Source organism: Schistocerca cancellata, chromosome 4, assembly GCF_023864275.1.
Source record: "Schistocerca cancellata isolate TAMUIC-IGC-003103 chromosome 4, iqSchCanc2.1, whole genome shotgun sequence".
Lineage (NCBI taxonomy): Eukaryota > Metazoa > Arthropoda > Insecta > Orthoptera > Acrididae > Schistocerca > Schistocerca cancellata.
The window spans coordinates 138,081,973-138,105,809 of record NC_064629.1 but is presented as its reverse complement, the minus strand read 5'-3'; the positions used below and the strand labels follow the sequence as shown (position 1 = coordinate 138,105,809).

The 23,837-nt window shown below is 37.7% G+C and overlaps 1 protein-coding gene and 1 pseudogene across 1 annotated transcript in view; one reads left to right on the top strand and one right to left on the bottom strand.

Annotated features, from left to right (window-relative positions):
- Window positions 1-23,837, top strand: part of LOC126183926 (paired amphipathic helix protein Sin3b-like) — a 280,872-nt gene that overhangs the window by 246,611 nt on the left and 10,424 nt on the right. The window contains exons 20-21 of the mRNA XM_049926273.1: window positions 8,657-8,878; window positions 20,798-21,006. Coding sequence (XP_049782230.1) covers window positions 8,657-8,878; window positions 20,798-21,006 — 431 coding nt within the window. The remainder of the gene's footprint in view (window positions 1-8,656; window positions 8,879-20,797; window positions 21,007-23,837) is intronic.
- On the bottom strand, window positions 3,588-3,705 carry LOC126185473 (5S ribosomal RNA; annotated as a pseudogene).

The window sequence follows — 23,837 nt, the reverse complement described above, 5'->3', positions numbered from 1 at the left end:
GACGATCACCAGTGGTGTACGGCCAGTGTAGGAGATCGCTCCCCACACCATGATGCCGGGTGTTGGCCCTGTGTGCCTCGGTCGTATGCAGTCCTGATTGTGGCGCTCACCTGCACAGCGCCAAACACGCATATGACCATCATTGGCACCAAGGCAGAAGCGACTCTCATCGCTGAAGACGACACGTCTCCATTCGTCCCTCCATTCACACCTGTCGCGACACCACTGGAGGCGGGCTGCACGATGTTGGGGCGTGAGCGGAAGACGGCCTAACGGTGTGCGGGACCGTAGCCCAGCTTCATGGAGACGGTTGCGAATGGTCCTCGCCGATACCCCAGGAGCAACAGTGTCCCTAATTTGCTGGGAAGTGGCGGTGCGGTCCCCTACGGCACTGTGTAGGATCCTACGGTCTTGGCGTGCATCCGTGCGTCGCTGCGGTCCGGTCCCAGGTCGACGGGCATGTGCACCTTCCGCTGACCACCTGCGACAACATCGATGTACTGTGGAGACCTCACGCCCCACGTGTTGAGCAATTCGGCGGTACGTCCACCTGGCCTCCCGCATGCCCACTATACGCCCTCGCTCAAAGTCCGTCAACTGCACATACGGTTCACGTCCACGCTGTCGCGGCATGCTACCAGTGTTAAAGACTGCGATGGAGCTCCGTATGCCACGGCAAACTGGCTGACACTGACGGCGGCGGTGCACAAATGCTGCGCAGCTAGCGCCATTCGACGGCCAACACCGCGGTTCCTGGTGTGTCCGCTGTGCCGTGCGTGTGATCATTGCTTGTACAGCCCTCTCGCAGTGTCCGGAGCAAGTATGGTGGGTCTGACACACCGGTGTCAATGTGTTCTTTTTTCCATTTCCAGGAGTGTATGTTTGGTCATTAAGGAGCAGGTCAGGATTCCTTTATGTTTATTAGTAGCCAGAATTTCGAATAATGTCAGTTCCGCTGTGGAGAACCTCACATTTAATATCATAAGAATGCTATTCATTCAGAGCATGTTCAGCCAAGATGGAATCTTTCTTTTTCAGTCTCCAACTCCTTTCATGTTCAGTCAGTCTAGTACCTGTAGCCCTATCTGATTGATATACATATAATTTACCACACATATTACAGGAAATTACTATAAATTCCACTCTGTTCGAAAGGTTGATTCTCCTCTTTACTGTTGAACAGAATGTGGGTGATGGTAGATCTAGAATAAAAAGCTAGAGTATAGTTCCTGTATTTTAGTTTTCTGGTAGTTTTCTGGTAAGTACCTGTGAAGTCCTACCTACATGTGGCATGGGGGCCCATTTGTTATCAGTGTGGTTTAGTGCTTTCTGAGGAGGATACTGAAGTGCTGTTATCCTCTGTCTCTTCTTTCTACTGACAAGGGGACCATCAGAAGTGTAAATAACATATTTTGATGGGTCTCTGATATGTTGTAGAGGGACATGCCCTGAGTATGAGGCTATCCGCTATTTTAGCGATGGGCCTTGGTTTTTGAGAAAATTGATTTTGAAGTTCACTGCGTGCTATTATACGTGTAACATTAGCCATGTTCCAACAAAGTGAGCGTGGTGCAGTGGTTAAGGTCTACAGCTACCACGCTGGAGGTACCGTGTTCAGGTCCTATTCATGTTTTTGCCTTTTTTTTAATTTATTTTATTTTATTTTTTAATCAGAATAGTCCAACATTTTTCCATTTTATTTTACAGAATATCAACAAATGGTGTACATTGTGTGAAATTAATAAGAAATATTCAGTTTTGCCATCGTAATTTAATTTTCACGTTATTATTACAAAATTTACTCGGTATCACCTGCATCGCTTGCTATGCCACAACAGAAATCCAAATGATATTTATAGTAAAAGCAACCGAAACACAATGTCTTACAGCACCAAGCATATTTCATAAAATATACTGTCTTGCAGCCTCATGGAGATTTTCAGAGCGATACCAGAAAACATTGTTCATTTACATTCAAAAAGGTTTCTCTTTCATCCGTTAACTTTGATGCGAACCGTGCGTATTTGTTTGCATTCAAAAATGCAGGAGCCCTGAATTGATGCAAAATTAATGAGTGTAGTTTTATGGAATCATTCCTGGACGTGATTGCTCTGTTGGTATTCAACAAATCAGGAGCATTCTGAATTTGCTTTGTGAAAATGTTAAACTGTCAGTAAAAATATACGTCACAAGCCTGGCAAAGTGGAGTACAATTTGGTGGGATGACATTTACAGCGCAGGTGCACACTTTCCTCTCATCCACGGAAGATATGATCGTATATGGTCAGATCAGTCTGCCTTCCCCACGTATCAATGATTTATAAAAAAATTTCCTGTCCCATGTACAGAAGAATTACAGATTTTCAAAAGTCTTTGTGCACAACTTTTGTGAACTTCTCTGATTTCATGCAGGACACAATTACATTTTTAAATTTGAGGGTTAATTCATCCACTCTTTTTTGAACAATAGGGCCAAATTTTCCCGACAGTTCCTGCATACATAAAAAAAATGTATGGGATCACCTTTCTTGATGCAGTTAGTGTGTACTGTGCTGTGTACTAGTGACTCATCTTGTTTAAATCTTTTCTCTGCATGAGAATGGTTGTCACCCCTTTTTCCAAGGGGATCTATTGCATGTTGATTGATATTGACAGTCCGTTTGATCAGTGCTGATTACATAGTTGAGGTAAAAATTACCAATAAGTAATTTTGTTTGTGTGTGGAATTCTTCCATGGCTACTAATATTTCTTCCATCGTTGCACATTCTTTGGAAATGGTGAACTTTGTAACCTTCCTTTGCCTGATTTTATGCTTTTGATTAAATCGTTCGACCCAAGCCAAGCTGGCCGCGAAATTAAAGGTATCCAATAAAAGTGGAACAGCAATGTTCATCACCCATTGCTGTAAATTTCTGGTTGTCACCTGCTTAGGGAAGAAATTATATTATTTTCACCACGCCAGTCTCTTTCTTACAATGTGTTTGATATGTATTTTGATATGATTTACCTGTTTCAAATTCTGTCTCACTCCGACGAACCATTCATACATCTCATGATTGATAGTGTTTCATTTATCACGATGAGCTCCACCTCATTTCACATCCTCCTTCCATTGATATAGCATTGCTTTATGTTTTAATTGAGATATGCTGTGGAACGGCAAACTCTTTAGGCTCCATTTTGGGTGAGCTACTGCAACAGCGACTGCTCGTTCCTTGTAGGATAGAGGCATATAATCTGCTGGTTCATGTGCGAATTTGTTGGCGATGAAATCGCCATTGCCCTCTACTCCCATATACTGCAAAGTAAATAGCTTTATATTATGTTGATTCATCCGCAAGAAAGAGAACATCCACACAAAAGTCAAACTTATAAAACCAAACTAAACTAAACTCCTCCCAAACAGGCCATGAAGGCCCAACGGTACTGAGCGGCCGCCGTGTCATCCTCAGCCCATAGGCGTCACTGGATGCGGATATGGAGGGGCATGTGGTCAGCCCACTGCTCTCCTGGCCATATGTCAGTTTCCGAGACCAGGGCTGCTACTTCTCAGTCAAGTAGCTCCTCAGTTTGAGTGCACCCCACTTGCCAACAGCGCCTGGCAGACCAGATGGTCACCCATCCAAGTGCTAGCCCAGCCCAACAGCGCTAAACTTCGGTGATCTGATGGGAACCGGTGTTACCACTGCGGCAAGGCCGTTGGCAAAGTGAAACTTATGGCCTCATATTTGTGCATCTCATCTTCTTCATTGATGTTCATTAATTCATTACCATTTATGATCTCTCTCTCAGCCAACAGGTCTTTTATGTGATACATATCTCATTGCCAATTGCAGTTGAATTAGCAGAGATCATGCTGACTGGTATGTTTGTTAGAAGATTTAAATCACGAAACAACTTTTCAGCATATTTGATGGCGTTTGTGATTTCGCCTCTCGATTGTTCATTCAACTCCTCTACCTCTGATGTATTTTCTTCTGGCTGCACTTCTGTAGACACACTTGGGCCATCCATTTCACTGTATTCTTTGAACGTGCGTGGCACTAACAACGAGTTGCATGCAATGGACGTTGCAAACTAGCTGTTTAGGAGCTTAGTCACCACCGTTTGATCATGGCGATACATGTTCATAATGCACAGAGGAACTGTGTGTATTATGAAATTATATCTCCGTAGCCAAATAAAATGCAGTGACCAGGGCAGTCCACTGTCACAATATACAGAGTTCGCACAGGATGTCTGCATGGACAGTCTGCTTTCTGTTTGACCAAGCCTACACAATTTAAACTTCTTAATAATTTCACACAATTTACACTGTTTGTTGATATTCTGTAAAATAATATGGAAAAATGTCGGACTATTCTGATTTAAAAAGAAGCAAAAACACAGAAAGAACCCGAACACACTGTGGTAGCTGTAGACCTTAACTGCTGCGGTACACTCACTTGGTTGGAACATGGCTAATGTTGCACATATTACAGTGTGCAGTGAACTTCAAAATCAATTTTCTTGAAACCCAAGGCCTGTCGCTAAAAAGTGGATAGCCTCATACTTGGGGCATGTCCCTCTACAACGTATCCGAGACCCATCAAAATCCGTTATTTACACTTCTGACGGTCCCCTTGTGAGTATGTTGTCAATTAGGGTAGGATATAAACAATGCTGTGTACTATTTTTCTAATTATTATTTTTAATTCATTTGCAAGATCATGGAGTGGATGGCTGCATTTGTGTTTTATGGGAAGCTGGGAACAGGCAGGTATTACTTTGTCTGTAAAAGTTACTTTCATGTATATTTTAAATAAATGCTTTTGCTTACTGATGTCAAAGGTAAGGTCTAAAATGTTGGTAGTATCTCCTCCCAATCACATTGTAAAGTTAATTTTACTCTAATATGAATTTAAATGTTAAAAAATTTATTTCATTATCTGGTGGTACCTGTCAACAAGCAGAGTACCTCATCCACATACCTTGTCCAATATCGTATTTTAGAACTTTAGGGTTCTTTATCTAAAAATGTTTGTTCAGAATTATCCATAAACATTTCAGCTAATAAGGGGCTTGGTGAGGACTTCATTGCTAATCCATCTGAATGAGTGTACAGAGTTTGTTGAAATTGGAGATATGTACTTTTGCTTTAAACATGTCTCAGTTGCCAATCTTATATCTTCTGTCTCATCTGGATTTGTTCTAGTTTTATATAACATTTCTATTAAAATTAGTGAATCTAACTTTTTGGTTAATTTATGGCAAGGTGCTGAAAACTAAAAATACTGCAGGTCTCACTGGAATGTCTTCTTTGTGAGGCCTAGGTAACCCATATGATATGGGTGCTGTTGGTAGTACGTTTGTGAGGTATTTGGGACCACAATTAGTGATCATCAATTGGCAGGTTTTAAGGTTTTCCATAGCATATTTCATAGTGAGATTATTAGGTAACAGAAAAATGTGCAGGGCTGAGAAATGTAAACACTTTTTCAATATACTGGCTTATTAAGTAACATTTAACTGTTCACTTGCCAGCCTTTACTGCAATTATATCTTGAGAAGACAGTCTTTTCTTTAGTGTGATCACACTTTCTGCTCCATTTTGCTCTCTACAACTATCTTTGAACATATCTGTTATTTACAGCTTTTGATTCCTGTGCTACCAAATGTTTTATTGTCACATCATCCGCAAAAAAAAAAAAAAATAAAAATAAAAATAAAAATAAAAAAAAAAAAAAATAAAATTCAAGATCCACTTTCAGTATGTCTAGCTGCCCCCGTTTTTTTTTTTTTTATTTTTTTATTTTTTTTTTTTTTTTTTATTTAGGAGCATATTTTATTCCCTTATGTAAAATTTGGAACTCTTCAGAAGGCAAATTTAGATTTGATAGATTAATGACATGTTCCGCAAACTATTAATGTTTAGTGGATGTTGGAGCTGGTTTCTGTTTAGATACTGTTCAATTTTAACTTTCTGGCAGAGTTACATCAAGTTTATTATGGCAAGCAACCTATCTAAGGTTGTGTTATCAAATATGCCAAATTCACATGGGCGAGGAGTGACATAATTGCTATGTGAACAACTCTCAGACGTAAATAAATGTAATCACATACCACGTACCACTTCTTCATTTCTTTATTCACTTAAATTCTCTTCACAACTTTGCTAGCTTTCTTGGTCACTTCTGTGCTACTTCTTGAACTCAAAATCGTATTTTGGTGTCGTGTGTAGTTTCAAACACCAAACAAAATTTCATTATTCACCTTTACTAAAGCAGCAGCACCAAGTTAATATTTTTCTGTCCAATAGATAACATACTTGTTGTAAATGTTCCACATCCACATTCCATAGACTCCATTCTCCCCTATGCCCTCCCCCACCCCTCCCACCTGAGCCCGTTTTTGGCCTGTCCATTACATTCACCTGTTTGAACATAAAATGTTGCAGTTTGTGCCATTACTCACGCAACATTTGTGGCTTATACATTCCTATACCTTTAATCTTTGAGTATAAAATAATATAACTTGTGAATTACATTATGCTTCTGTTTTCATACTGATATAGTTGTAAAATATCATATATCTTTGAAAAACAATCTTTTTATAGCTATGAAATCTCGCTGGTGATGTGTGGACCATCTATTTAGTATTAAGTTATCTGATGATGGCCTAGAAAGCCATAAGCCAGTTCATAACGAACTATAAAATAAATATTATTGTGGCACATGAATACCGTATATTCAAGTTTTTAATATGTCTGTGTTCCTCTGAATTCCAACCGAATATTACATAAATATTATTTAATTTGGTGTCGGTGCTCTGTGCAGCATTCTGAAATCATTCGTGTTGAGTGATGAAATGGAAATCTTGATCTGAAAGAGGACTGCATCAAAACACAATTGCATTTCTAACTAAAAGAAGTTGAGCATACACTACCAAGCCAAGAATATTTCATCTCATCTTCCTATGAAGGACGTTCAGTAAATAATTCAACACTTTTTTTTTATCAGTGAATTTCAGCAGAAAAAATGTGGGATTTGCTGTGGTATATCATGGAATATTCCTGCTTCGGCCCCTATAGTTTCACGAAGTTCTGATAGGCGGCGGTGCTATATGTAGCCTTCAAAATGGTGTCTGTAACAGCAGTGCATTCTAAGCAGAGAACAGTCATCGAGTTTCTTTTAGCATAAGATCAGAGCATTGCAGGTATTTGTAGGTACTTGCAGAATGTGTACAGAGACCTGGCAGTGAACAAAAGCACGATGACTTGTCAGGCGAGGTGTCTGTCACCATCGCAGTGAGGTCACGCAAACATGTGCGATCTCCCGCGTGCCGGGCAGCTGCACGCACCTGTGACTACTGCAGTGTTGGAACATGTGGACACACTCATTGAAGGTGACCGACGGATTACAGTAAAACTTCTCACTGCACAGCAGTTGGGGTACTCGAAGTTGTGTGCCCACTGGGTTCATCACTGTCTAACAGAAGAATATAAAGTGTAATGAAGGATACACTCTGTGGGAAGCTATATTTGGATGATGGAGAAGTTATTAATGCTGCAAGACATTGTCTCTACTGTCGACCAGTAGAGTGCTACCTCGTGGGCATACAGGCCCACCCAGTAAGGTGGCATAAGGCTGCTGCATCAAATAGTGCCTGGCTTATTTTCCCAACCGAGCTCACAGATTTTTCTGCTGTGAACTAGAGACTTCATTGCAGTTCACGTTTATATGGGGGAAAATGTCCATAGGTAGAACATTATCTCGTTTCTGTGAATATGCTGTTCTCACAATTTGTGTTGAAACAAAAGTATAGTGAAACGGATTAATCCTGTATAAAATTACCTCAGTATACTTTCCACATCAGGTTTGAGTGATAACTCAAGCTTTTGATGACTTCTTTGTCATCATTGCCAAGAGCATCCTCACGTCAGTGAAATCTTCCCTAGACCATCCCGGTAAAATTCAGAAACACTGTCTTCTTGCAAGTACACACAAAGTGCCATGGAAATATAATGCCAGACTGGTATTTCAGTCACATTTGAGTGCTTAGTAGATCACATTTCATTACCACCCATTACAGAACCAGTGTTTTATGCCATTATGCATTCCCAAACATTTTATGTCACTGTCTGTCTGTTTGTGCCTCCTTTCATCTGCTGGTGAAGTTAAATTAGATAAGTTGTGTATGCCCTATGTTCTGTGTTCAAAGATGTATGGAACCCCAAGATTATTAGCTACATTGTGAGATATGTTTTTTGCAAGTTATTGGTGCTGCCTTTCTGTGAAAAATAAAGTGTCTTCACCCTCAGTACATGCCTGTTATCATTCAATCCTATCACAGATTGCTTACAATAACACACAAATTTGTGCGAACTATCTATTTTTATCATTTCACCTCTGAAAAAGAGGGAATGATGAATGGGTGTACAAATATACTCACATTATCCACCCACAGAGATTTGAAATTTCATTTTATGTTTTCCTGTAATAGTTACTTTGTGAAAGTAGCAATGTGCTTAAGTGATAATGTTATAGTGTGCAAATTATTGTGAATGATTTAGTACATATTTTTTATAATTGGCACCTGTTTGCAATGTATGTATAAATGCTAATATTTTTATATGCTTTCTGAATAATTACTATAGACCATAAACTTTTATTACAGTACAAACACGATTGCCAACTTACAATAGAACTGTTGGACACTGAAGAAAATTCTCGATCTGAGGCAGAGCCAGATGAAAAGTGGCCAGCATTTGGAGAGGGATATAGTGCTAGTGCTGCTGATGGAGTTGGAGGTAGTCAGACAAGTGCAACAGTAACAGCATCGGAAATTCGTGACCGTGATGATGACCGAATGGACCTCAGTGCAGAAGATAATGATGAGGTTGTCTCATAGTTGTCAGGGTTACTGTAATTTTGATGTAATTGTGTAATTGATAATTGAAAATAAATTGGTTCTTCTTCTGATTTGTGCTTCTGTTTAAAAATAAATCTGTAATTAAATTTCTGAGGGTGCCTAAAAGGCTTTGATGTTGCTTGCAACTTTGGCAAAGTTGTTTCGTAGAGATAGTAAGGGGGCTCTGTAGACTGGTGGCTTGTTTTAATAACTGTGATGCTGAAAGATATGATGCTGAGGAACACTTATTTGTGAATTGTTGATGTTCTGTAAAAATGTAGATGTGAAGCAGAGATTCCTTGTTTTCATTAGTACACACCGTAATATTACTGATTATTGCATTGATGCTGCGGGCGGAACATACAAACTAAAATGATCAGTAATAGGAATTCATTTTTGTACAGTAGTATCAATAAAATATTGTTGTACAGTTCACAAAATTGACTGTAATTTTAATTAATATTTAATGTCTTTTTGTAACTTGGTTTAGTAATTTTTCCTTGTCTTTGAATAGCAAAGCATTGTGTAGTCATCTCTTGATGAATGTTGCATTAGATGCTCCATTGTATGTCATATTCTACTGATCCTGCTGTTACTTTCATTATGTTAATACATGTTCCCAATTCATCAATTTTGGTGATCTTGATGATGACACAGAGCCTGCATTTGCATGTGTGATTGTTGAAATGTGTATACAGACAAAAGCCAATGCTAATGTCACAATGAGTGTTATTTTCACTGCTTTAAAATGATAATTATCCATCTGCATGCAGTGCCCAGCTTCTGTTTTATTTTCTCATATATGTGTTTGGTCACAAAGACTGTTAATTTCTGCATAATGCATCCATTTTCTTTGTTACCATTCCTATGCATACATTATATACCAGTTTCTACAGAATCAGAGCATTCTGTCACATGTGTATGTCATTCCTGTCATCAGACAAGATTTAAAGAAGAGTGATTATATTGTAAAAGGAATGAAGTCTGTCTGTAGAAAAGGAGCATTTTGTCAGATGCAGTGCTTCCATAAGTAACAATAAACACCATATTTATCATAAAATATTTCTTTGTAGTGTCCTTTTAATATAATTTTCCAGGCTTAATTTATATTTATTTAAACTTTATGTTCATCAAATGTGGTTTGACTCTTTGTGTACATATATGTGTGCTGTTTGTGTGCATGTATGTGTGTGCCACAGAGCTCACATGTGCATGTGTGTGTTTCTGTGTATGCAACACATAACTGCCTAGCCTCCAGTAGAATTGTCTTCACACACACACACACACACACACACACACACACACAAACCAACAAACTGCCTAGCCTCCAGTAGAATTGTCTTCAGACACACACACACACACACACACACACACACACACACACAAGGTGCTTATATTAGGTCATGTATTACAGTTTAACCATGCGAAAGGAAACATCTTTTCACTGCTGCATCTGATCCAGGTGCAGGTTAATCATATGTGATTTTGATGTTTTGTAGAAGTTGTTGAAGAATTAATTAACTAAATATTGTATGCGATGACATGTTCGTGTTCATTTACTGAAAAAATCGTACTATGTAGTTACAAATTGATCCAGTTGTCAGATTTGCAAGCAAAATATCTTTGAAGTATCTTAATGCTGTATAATGTATCATGAAGTGAAGCATTTGCAGTCACATGAACACCTGAAGAAGTGCCTCATGATTAATACAGTGGGAGGGTGGAGGGGGGGGCGGGGGGTGGGGGGGGGGCGAGTGTACATGCATTTGTGTGTGGCTGCGTGCGTGCACATGAGAGAGAGAGAGGTTTTAAATTAAAGTGTTTTCTCGAGATTATGTTGCTCTTTTATGTTAATGTTGCATACATTTTTCCCTTTTGCATGTCACATAAAATGTATAATCTTGCCTGCTTGATGGAAATTACATTAAGGAGTCATAAATAACTGTTTCAGCACCAGATGCAAAATAATAATCATACTTACCCTAATTTAATTTATTTTGCATTTCAAGTGACATTGTTATCTTCAGATATACACTTGTTGGCAGGGGCACTGTTTGTCTCAGCTCGTGTATATAGTCATGTTGTATTCTTTGTTTTTTGGCCTCTTTTTTTCTGCAGTTTCAGATATACAAGGTGTAGAGATTAAATATTGTCTTTTGCAACTGTAATGAAAGTCTTATTAAGACTTAATAAGACTTTCATTACAGTTGCAAAAGATAATATTTAATCTGTGCAGTTTGTTCATAGTATTTCTCCATGAACCCTGCTGTTCTGGCTGATTTGTTTCCTCTTCTCAAAACAGCCAGTTTATTTAATTCATCACTAAATAATTCTAGTTTTGGGGAATAAGTCCTTCGTGTCTTGTGTTACTTCTCTGTTTCTTCTAGGATGCAAAATATTATCACAAAGGCTTTATTTCACTACTTTCTGAAAGCACTAAACGGAAAGAAATTGTAAACAATATCTACGTAAATTCATACTTTCTTTTTCATGAAACCCTCTTAGAGTCCAAAATTTAATCATATCTACAGGGCAGATCTGTATTAAACAGTCTTCTTCTACATCTACATAAATACTCCACAACTACTGTACATGGTGGTGGATTATTCATTTTTCCAACTTATTTGATAGAAGAAAAACATTGAAACTGAAAAGTACAAACTTTCACTATTTGATTTACGTCACTTTTTGTTAGGAAATTTTTTATAATAGAGAACGAGGAAGCTTAGTAGCTCTAATTACAACCCTGGCGCATTTACATAAAAATGTAGTCACATGTAGGTCTTAAACTAAACATTCTCAATATTTATGAGAAGGACGTGAGTGTCTCCTGAGGTATGCAATAATTTTAGTATTGCTAAACTATCTACATCAACTTTCTCACTCGTCAGAACCGCTTACAAAGGTCTAAAGAATCACAGTTGAATTATTCTTCATCAGAGAGAGAGAGAGAGAGAGAGAGAGAGAGAGAGAGAGAGAAGACTCATGCACATACCTTGTCATGTTAGTGGAACATTTAATATTTTGTTGAGCTTAATGTGGTAGTTGCAAAACATTGCATGTTGTAGTGGTGTGCATGTTAAGGAGGTGGGAGGTGTGACAGTGTGCAGTAGCAAGGGACAGTGTACCATGTGGTGATCCAGCCAATAGCATCAGTCTGTTGTGTATAACTCTAGCATTCATTTTATGGTATTTGCAGAACATTTACCATTGATTTTCATGTTCGTTTATGTATGATGTTAATACTTAACCACTGAGTGTTCATTGTAGGTATAAAACATGCCATGCTAATAAATTTATATAGGGAGAGGGAGAAGCAGGAACAGTGGCCTAATGTGGCACTTACCTCAGGATCACCAATTACCAGGTTAGGCAACAACTGGAGACTGTGGTGTGAGACAAAGCAGAGAGGACACTGGTTGTGCCACAAAGTATGCTCTGACCTCCTATGTGCAGGACACATCATACATCTGCCTTCTTACTTGCACACCATTATAAAGATTTACAATGTCTGCCATTGTTTGTGAAGTGGCTATAGAAATTATAAACACAGAGTACTGGGATTTGCACTGGGACTGAAATTTATTGGGACAATTTGAAAGAATTTCCAGCCTGAAAAATGCTGTCAATAGTAAATGTGTTGTTGCCATTCTGTGTTAACTTGGAGAAAATGTGAACCAAATGAACATGTCATATGTGCTAAAAAGCTCAATGAGCAAGGAAGTAGTATAATACAATGTTCATTGTGCATACTTGTATTACTTTTGCCTTTGCGTCTCTGTCCTTGGCAGTGGTCGCCAAAGTACAATAACAAAGTTGCACAAATTTGAGGTTAATAGGTAGGAAGCATTTTCAGTGTGACTGTTTGTCTAATATAGAGCAGTGATGGAAGTGCATAATTGTTTTTCACTGTAACATGCTTATCTGTCATGTGGTATGTTGCAAAACTTTCCAATCTCTGAAGGGTCAAGATGAATGCATTGTCTCTTACCAATGATAAGAATCTGACACTGCACACATGTTTACAGTCCAGCACTTGACAGAGCTCAAAGGTTTTTTTTAAAGGTTTCATTGTGATTATTACCAAATAAGGCACTGCCACATTTTCTGTTTTCCATGTGTAGGTCTCCCAGGCATTTGTATAAAAAGGACTGTAACCAATCAGATTAATTGCAGTGATTTTTCTGATCTTATTGCTTGTGTTACTGATCAGCCATACAATTTTGTAAAAAAAAATAAACCCTCCAAGAGCAATTAGTGTTCAGGTATCAGCAACAGTGTTAAATTGTTTTTTAGAAACAATGGTCAGTTTTTCTCTTTGTTACGATCATATTGTCACTACTATTAACTCAAGTATTTAGGAAAAATAATATTGCGATTGATAAAGAGATTTCTAAGTTTCTAGGCCTTGAGCTTTTGTTCAGTTTATTAGGTCCGAAAACACTGTAGTGTATTCACATTGATGTACAGATGTCAATATTTTGGAGTATATCAGAATTGTTGAAAATTGTTAGGCTTACTCTCATGCATTGATTTGAGAGAGAGGAATTGCCTCCAATAAAAAATTGCCTAGTGCTTTTGTCCTAAAGTACAATTCCTTGAATATACAGATTTGTCACAAAATATTACTTACGATACCATTACTTTATGATTTTGTATTGTAAGTAGTTCAATTTGTCATGAAATATTAGATATTCATCATCTCCCTTAACCTGTCTGTTCTTCTGTTTCATTAATCTTTACTTCTGTGTAATAACAAGCCTCTCATTTCAGAAAATTGTGTGGTACTTTTATTGATTGTTTCTTTTTTTAATCTAATTATTGTCACTTCTTTTTTCTGCCACATGCAATGTATACTGCAAACATTTCTCATTGTATCCTTGATAGTGATTAGTGTCATAAGCATCTTTATAATAAAAACCTTTATAAGTCTTCAGTCTTCACTCAATATGTTATGACTTCACAAAGCAATGCTACTAGACTGTATTTAGAGTGACATTTGAACTGCTCATGCAATTTCATTTTGAATTAAAAATTGGGATCCTGTTGTTAAGATTTTTACTTTGTACCAAACAAATCTCATGCAGACATATACAAAAGTGAAGGAATCTGTCAACTATGTAGAATTTCATGATTCGTATAGAAGCTTTAGATCAGACAAGAGCTTTAGCCAGTTTTACTAATATGAGTCAAAAAAACAACTTCAGAACTTTTGATTTTGCGTCTTAGCATTTATTTGTCTTGCTGTATATTCATGAATCATAATGTCACATGGTTAAGATGAAGAACAGAAGGGGGAAATGTCATCAGCTATTTGATTTGGTTGTATAGGCAAAATATTTTTTGGGGCCTCTTAACACTGTGAAAACAGTGCTGTGTCTCTGAATGATATCTGTACCCATGTTTTATCTTCCAGTTAGGTAGGCCAAGAGAGACAAGGTGTCATTATTGTTCACTTGTGTGCTCAAAATTATACACTTTTCTCTTAGTTTGGAAACTGAATAGTGTGTCCCTACTTTCCTTCAGTGTTTGTAAAACTCCATGACCTGCTACATAAAATGATGACAAAAATTGACAAATGGTCACAATCACTTCACTAGAACAGTCCATTCCACCGTAACTTGTCACAGGCTTAAGCCAATTTTATGTGGCTCCATTTGCCTTTTGATATGACACACAAATCAGCCACAAAATCGGTACTGTAAGGAAGCAGCATTCTCTTAACATGAGAGCTTATTTTTTCATTAACTTCTTCTAAAAGGATACGTATTCTGCTGCTTGAAAAAGAGCTTTTGACTCAAGGTCCTAATGTTGTATTATTTTGTTGTAGTGAAAATATTATGAATTGGTTCCCATCTTTTGTCACCATTTTAAGGAAGGGTTCTTGGTAACATGACTTCTATATCCATTTCCTTCAGTACTGGACTTTCCTACTATTGCTTTAATACACACCAAAATTATGATTCATCAATAGTGCCTACACATTGACAGCTCCCACCATCTGTGCATAAGTGACTGTACTATATACAGCTGTGGTTTCCATGTACACTCCACATGTACCTACAGTCCTTTTCTGTTCTTGTATTATACAAGTCTCTCCAAAACCTCAATTGATCTCTGTCATTTGATCTTATAAATGAGGTAGTCTATGCTGTACTCCAAGAGTCCCAAAGCTTTTGGACACTGACAAATTCTCTCTCTCTCTCTCTCTCTCTCTCTCTCTCTCTTTTTCAGCTCTATGTTGTCCTGAAGACGATTTTATTCTAAGTTCTATCTAACCTTCTCACAGTTTCATTTGGACATCTATGGGCAATATCCTAGTCTGATTAAATAAAGCAAGAGGGCATTGTCTGTAAAATACTAATCTTATATTTAGGAAGAGTAAGAGTCAAACCTTCATCAGTGTAGCCTGATTTAGGATTCATATTCTTCTCCCAAATCACTTTGGATGAATGATTTGATGGTTTCTTAACAAAAGGTTGCAGCAATTTCCACAACACTTCTGTACAGTTCTTCCCATAACTTTCCATATGCACAACTTTTCATGTATGGCCTATCACCATGTCCTCCTATCACCACTACTGTAAGTTATCGCACTCCCGTTGTTCGCTTTAAATTCTCTAGTAAAGACAGTCCCCACTGGTGATATCAGTTGTGTTATTTGTCACCTTTGTTGCAGCACTATTTTACCTTTTGCAGTGACATGATATCTAATACATTATTCACCAATACAAATTACAAATTATCATTATGAAACAAATCTCCACAGCCAGAGTGAACCATCTTGGCTATTAGAAACTATTCAGTCTCTCTCTCTCTCTCTCTCTCTCTCTCTCTCTCTCTCTGTTTATAGCATTTTCCAATAGTTAGTCCTTTAGGCAAACCAATAAACTTCCACAAAGGTCATCATTCTGTATACATGACTCTAAACTCTCTCAAATACATGAATTCTTTCTGTTGTATACTTTCAAGCTTCTCGCAAAACTTGAACTATTCTGCTCCTCCATGTCTTCTATTCTATTAGGCAAAACAATTCAAAACACCATTTCAGTCATATGCTATGGGAATCAGTGATGCACGTGCCAATTTAACCAACCATTTTACTTGGTCCTGCAAGTTTCATTTTTCATCAATAGTTGTGCGCATTTTTGTTAGTGCATGTCATAGTTATTAATAGCAAAATATAAGTTGGCATATATTTGAACATTTTATTAAGTCTATTATGACTATAAAGTTTTCTGGTAACTAATCTGTTTTCAGTTCTCTTACTTTTGATGATGGAAATGTGTTACAGATAAACAGTCTTTCTCAAATGTTTTAATTCGGGATACAAGTTGCTTTCAGAGTAATTCTGGTGTGTTTCAAATTTGCACTTATGAAAGCTCATTTCCCTTTTGAGAAATATAACAATTAACTAGAAGATAGAATTTGAGTAGTACCATCCACTGTTTTGATACAGGTTCAGTTTGGGTCATGAGGTGAGTTTGATTCTAGAACTTTTGGTTTTGACCGATACAAGTGAAAAATATTTTTCTGTCAAATAAGAAGTACTGTCATGTACCTCTCATGAAAACTTTGTTTTGGATTCCACATGAATTATTTACTTCGCAACTTATGTCTATCAACCTCTTTGCTTTGATTCTTTACTCCTATTTAGGCTCTCTCCTCTTATCTCTGATTTGTTGATTGTCATGGCTACAACTTCCAATTTCTCAGGCTTACCTGCACTGTCCTTTCATATGTACCACACACACACACACACACACACACACACACACACACACACACACACACTGAATACATTGAATAGAACCTCTGTGATTATATTTTGTGATCAAGAAGTGATGAGAGTTTTTAACACTTTTGTAACTATAATGCACTCCAAAAAACATCTGTGACATGTACACTGATGTGTACTCTTCAGCTCAGTTTGTAATTTAGCCTTTATGTAATAATATAAATATATATTTAATGTCTTCTTCATGCATGCCACAAAGAAAAAACTGTCACTAGAAGTAATATTCAGTAAATATTAGTCTCTAGCATCACAAAGTGATGTTGTTTGAGCTAAAATTGAATTACCTATGAAGTTTGAACAGAATAATTATTATAATATATTTGGTGACTTATGATTCTGATATTTTCTCCAAATTGTATCACAAAAAGACCTAAAATCACAAAAAGTGTTTCGTTCAGTTGTAGGAATCCATTATGATATTTTGTAATTGAAGAAAATAATAAGTGGGGCTTCAATATCAGAAATAAACCTCAGTATATGTGTTTCAGTCTTATTCCTTTAGATGGCCTTAATTGATATGATTGGGTATTTGTTTTGATTTCATAGTCTTGCACCCACTGTTTGCCATGTGTTATGATGTCAGTAATTCTGGATAATTAGTGATATCAGTAAGCAGTTGCTGAACAATGTTTTTGTTGCAAATTGAGCAATTGCTGGACTCATTTCTTGCCTGAAATATGTGTCAGAAATCACTCGAACCATATCTATCATTTACTTCATCAAGTCTCTTTGAAAGTAATTTTATACTTTACTTGCTTTCCATTTTCCTTGATGCTTGATAGATAGCTTCTTTGGTTTTTTTTTTTTTTTTTTAACCTTACACATTTCATTGCTTATTACCATTTTGACATATATATTGATGAATATTGACTAATTTTCATATTCAAAATAAAGAAATTACCAAGTGAGGTAAAATATATTTTGAATACATAATATGTAACACAGTAATAAGAGTGCAGTGTGGCTAATAAATTGCACATACACCAAATAATGATACCATCAAGTATAAGGAGGATGAGTGTAATTGAGAGTGACTACATTATCTCCTGTTTTGGAGGAGGGGAGTAAAATTACCATCTGGTTATTCTGATTTGTGTTTTTCTTTGTATCACACAATCACATCACATGAACACTGGATCGTTCCTTTGATGGGGCACAGCTAAGCAACTCTCCATTTCTAATGACATTAATATACACAGGATGTGAAGTTATAACCTTCCTGTCTACCTACTAGCAATGAATGCCATACTAAATGTAGAGTAAAATAGATGATGATTCTTTTTTATGACACGGTGTTTGCTGAAGGAAGTAGTAAGTAAATTAGAAACTAAGTCATTAAATAATTAATGATTAAAAGGCACAACTCACTGAATGGCAGAAGTGTTGAATCATCAACAGAAACACATAAAACAAATAGAAAACTTGCTAGCTTTCAGGATAAATCCTTTGTCAAGCTAGAGTACAAAACATGCAAGCGCCCCCCCCCCCCCCACACACACACACACAGACAAAACACACACACTTGGAGACCTTGTACATTGCTGGGTGGATTCATACTTCCACAATTGCAGATCAGTAGGTGGACTAAGGGTGGATGGGGGTACAGGGGGAGAGAGGAGGGAAGCAGGAAGAGGGGTGGGGGTGAGTAGTGGCTTGGAAGAAGACAGCTAGTTTGTTGGGTAGCAATATGGGATGGAGGTATGGCAGATGCACAAGTACCAGAGCCAGTGGAGAGTGGCACATTGTGATGGTGATGTCAAGACAGGGCATTGGTAGGAGGGGAGGGGGGGGGGGGGGGGGGGGAAGGGGGAGTGACAACACAGAGGGAGAGGAAACTGTTGTGTCAAGGGTATCAGGACAGTGTGTTAATGGAGACTGAGGCCAGGATGGTTATGGGAGCAAAGGATGTGTTGCACGGATAATTCCAATCTGCGTAGTTGGAAAAGCTTGGTGGTGGACAGAAGGATCCAGATAGTCCGGGGTGTGAAGCAGCCATTGTAATCAAGCATGTTGTAGTCAGCTGCATGTTTCTTTGTACTGGGCAGCTGGTTGATTGTCAGACCGACATAAAAACTGTGCAATGATTGCAGAAGAGTTGATATATATGACATGACACATTCTACACCTGGCCCTGGATAGGATAAGACTGTGACAGGACTGGAGTAGCACTTCTGACTCCAGTCCTGTCACAGGCTTATCCTACCCCATTGAGACATAACCACCTGTGAAAGCTGCCATGTGGTAAGCCAACTCTGCTGCAGTCACTGCACAGCTTTCCAGTTCGGTATGACAGCCAACCAGCTGTCCACCAAATTGAATGATCTCCACCAAACTGTGGCTAGGAACGAAGCTGATCATCCAATGGCACAATATGCAGCTTAACACAACATGCTCTATTTCAGTGGCTGCTTCACAACCTGGACCATCTGGATACTTTCCATGGCCATCAGCTTTTCTGAACTACACAGGTGGGAATTAACCCTTGCTCCCATAACCCCTGGCCTCAATCTCCATTAACCAATTGTTCCCACACCCCTTCCCAGTCCATGTCTCTACGTCACCTACATCATGTGCCTAGCCAGTGCACCAGCCACCCCTCCAAGCCACCAGCTAACCACCCCCAACCTCTCTTCCTGGTTCCCACCTCTGTCCCCTCTACATAACCTATTCCACCCCACCCCTATCTAGTCCACCCGCCGAACTGTAATCCCTGCATTGTACATCTAGCCGGCACTATGTTCTTTCTCTCTCTCTCTCTCTCTCTCTCTCTCTCTCTGTGTGTGTGTGTGTGTGTGTGTGTGTGTGCGTGCGCGCGCGTGCCTGCTATTTGGTGAATGGTCTCTTTTACTCCTAAATTATTTTCATTCTACCAGAACTTTCCTACTGTATTTAAATGAAGACTTTAACTTACTTCAGGCAGATTTTGATGTCACAGGAAATTCACTAAATATTTCTTCTTCTCTCTTACCTGGATAGGCATTGATATTACAATAATACAAACTGGATTCATGTGCACCACACATACAGTAAAAACCATTTTTCTATTGCTTACATGGATGAAGTCACAGATAACTTCAAATTAAGAGAAAGCAATTTATAAAATTTTTATCGTAGGTTTATTTCAGAGGCTGTTCTGAAAATTTAATTGACCTTCCTCCAAGTTTCCTTTCTAATTTGATGTTGACGTGGAGGTTCTTATCAATTGGTCCACAAGCATTCTGCTATATGAAGTCATAGCAACCAACAATATCTTTGCAGCATATTAAGGATAAATATAGTATGATTATTAGGATTCCATGTGGCATTTCATACAGAAATAAAGCCTGTATAAAATACATCAGGAACCTGTAGATTACAGAAAGTTTTTCTTTCTTTTGCTTAAGAGAGGGAGCATAATGCACCATTTTTGTATTTAGTTTCACGATTTATAACTTCACACTTGAGTATATTCATTCTGGAAGTCAGTAAAGCACAACAACCATTTGAATGAGTATCTTCTGACACGGGTTCCACATAGAATGGCAATTGCAAACTTCACTCTCGACACACATGCCAATGGCCAGCAATATCCCTACAAAATTTTGATCTTGTTCACTTTTAAAAAAATAGATTAGTGTCATATCTTTAAATAAAATTTCTCTGAATCTATTAAACTGAATAAGCTGGAAGGTAACTGAATCAAAAAGTTTCAATCACAACAAAACATAAAATGGTACTAGTAAAATCCTTAGTTGCATAGATGCTTTTGTGTGATCTGTATGACATGTCTCCATGTAAAAGTAACTCTTTTGTAGATTACTGTTTTATATTCCATGTTTGGTATGTGTTACCTCTTGTTTGACCTAATTTTTTTCAAATTGGTAATTAATTAGGATACATTTCAGTACTAACATATCAGTATATAAGATATTATATAAAGTTGTTTAATCTATCATTACTTCCAGTTATTGTTCAAGCCCCAAACTATTAATATTTGTCAGATATAGAAAAAAAATCATAGGAGACAGATTAATAAACTGGATTTTATTTTTTCCCTCTGCTGTATGACATACTGCATATATAGCACTATAAGAATGAGTTCATAACACAGATTTAATTTTGTGTACCAGCTGGAATCAGAAATTGGCAGTGCACAAAGAAGGAAGCCAGTATTCTTACCTAGAAATGTTCGTATGTGGAGACAACGTTCAGGTCATTTGGGTATGCTGACAGATTATTCAGAAGATATCATGGGTGATAGAAAATATATATGTGAATTGGAGGACAAGCAGGAAATTGATGAAAACCAGGAGGATTCTGAGAGAAAAAACAGTGAAAGGTAAGTAATCATCAAAATTTTATTTTTTCTTAAACTTGACTTGGTATAGAGCTTCTAATAGTACTAATATTGTGATATTAATGTGTTAGATTGTGAACAGCCTGCACAAATACCAGTTCATGTGAATTCAAATTGCCAGAGTATGTTGGGAATGGATTAAAAAGCAGCATTCACCATAATATACGGCCAATACAGGAGGAATGCACTTACTATTTGCATTAGAAAATAGTAATATATGAGCATTTCAAGCATGTTAAAGTTCCCCATTTTCTAGTAATCTAATTCAGTGTACATAAAAAGTCTACACATATAGATAAGTACACTGTTTACTCTTGGGCAGTTATGTTGCACATTGAAGCATCTGTCCAATACTGCACTAACATAACTTCTTGTTTCAGGCCTTACAACAAATCTTTAACAATTGCCTGTATCTCTGCAATAGAAAATATTGAATATGCAGATTATCCATCCATGAGGGCGTGCTGGAAAGTAATGCCTCAAAATTTATGTGAAAACTCTTCCAGATTTTTAAATAGAACAAAGGTTACTAACATTCTAAATCCTTACTCTTCATGTCTACATATTTATCTTTCAAGATAGTCACCCTGGCAACAAACATATTTCTCCCAATGAGAGACCAGTTTGTTGATACCATCACTGCGGAACATTTGACTTTGTCGATGGAGCCACAACCTCACCTCTGCTTGCACTGCTTCATCACTATCAAAATGAAGTCCTCGAAGGTGTTCATTAAGTTTCAAAAACAGTTGAAAATCGGCTGGAGCCAAGTTGGGACTGTATGGCGATTGATAGATGACAGTGAACCAAAAGTATCTGGTTACTGCAGATGTTGCAGCACTCGTTTGTGGTCTGGCAGTGTCATGCTGAAGGAGAGTGTGCTCCAAATGTGGACAAACTCTTCGAATTTGAAACTCAATTATGAGAAACTGTTTCTCACACTTTGTCGTAGTTAAGTTACACATCATCAAAGTACGTGCTACAATTCGGAACCCTGTATTGGCAGAGGGTTGCTAATACATATACATGAAGAATAAAGATGTAGAATGTTAATAATATTTGTTTTATTTAAAAGCTTTAAGAGTTTTCACAAAAATAAAGAAAAATCAGAGGCATTACTTTTTAGCACACCCTCGTACATAGGCAATGCTGTCATTAGTAATGGCAGTTTATGGATAACTGGATCAAACTTGATGAAATTCTTATTCTACTAGCATCAAAATGTTACCTTTATTCTGACCATTTCCACTGTCATTGTAATGTTATTGTGTCCAGTAAAAAGCTTCCAGTGTGTGTCAAACTATTTCCCATTCATAATTAATGATGACATACACTCCTTTCTGGCATCAACTGTGTATGTCATCTGCTGCATACCGCAGGCTTCAATAGTATTAAATTAATGGATGGCTCAAGAACAGTGCTACACAGTTGATGCAGTATGCGTATGTTTCTTACCCATCTACTCAGGGGGTAGAAAAATAAACTGCAGCAGGTACATCCATTATATTAATAAGTGATTTCTATAACAATTGTTGTGTTCATCATTGCAAACATGTATGGTGTGGTAACCACATTCCACCCTCCTCCTTCCATTGCCCCCTCCCCCAGCTCTCTCTCTCTCTCTCTCTCTCTCTCTCTCTCTCTCTCTCTCTATGCGTGTGCGTGTGTGTGTGGCGGGGGGGGGGGGGGGGGGGGGGGGGGGGGTGAACTCATATTACTGAAAATCATTGTCAAGCATAAATACAAATCCAGACCTCCTGCATATCTGGAACAGTTGTCTTAAATAAGCCCATCAAAGCTTGTAGATGTCCTGATATTTCCAAATACTATAACCAGAGATTCTCCCATGTGATATGCAGCAGCGTGAATTGAAAGGATGTCGTGTAGAAGCCATGCTATACCACAGAACTGACAATTTTAGTATCAGTAGAAGCATTGACATGAAGGAAATAGAAGTACCCTAGATACCTGCCGAGGAGGAAGTAAGTGCTAGGAATATGGAATATATGATGAGGCAGTTTCTTCGGCAACCAGCAACTTATAATCTATACAGGACAAGGCTATCTAAATAACCTTCACCACAGATACAACTGTCAAAACCAGTTTTGAGGAGTTTTTTTTTAACTGAAAGCAAGCTTGTACTAAACCAACATTAATACATTATCTCAAGTAATAGGGAAAAAGCTAAGTTTTGCATTAATTTATTTATTCTCAAACAGAATTGCTATGCTTGAGCACTAACCTATGTACCCGACTGTCGTAACGAACAACTTCATTAATTACAGTTGGATTAGTGATGGTCAATCTTATAGGTTTAAACACAGCAAAAGTAATAGAACATTCTGAAAACATTTCTGTTAGTTCAAAAGCTTTCAAATTATATAACATTCTTTTCCAGAATTTTTGTACGTGCATGAACAACTGCACTGTTTCCTTACTCATGAGTATGTCAAGCATATATGTATTTCCTGTGTTGAATGAGTCAAGCACTCAAAACTCTTTCATCATCATCAACTCAGTCACTCTGGTCACCACATTTAATTCTTATGATCTGTCTAAACTTTTTCCATTGAATTTGTTTGTTTCTCCATAGATTACTTTGGCATACATTTGCATAAAATATTACTTCTTGAGCTCTGGCTCAGTAGAATAAAATTGTAAACTAGCAGTATAATGCACAAACAAGGTATAAATTATATATGATTTCAAAATTAATGGAAACAACTATGCTCAGGAATCAGCTCATTTGCTGGCTTTAAGAATAATCTAGTAGTTGGACATGAGGCACATCAGAAGTCAGTCCAAACCTTTAA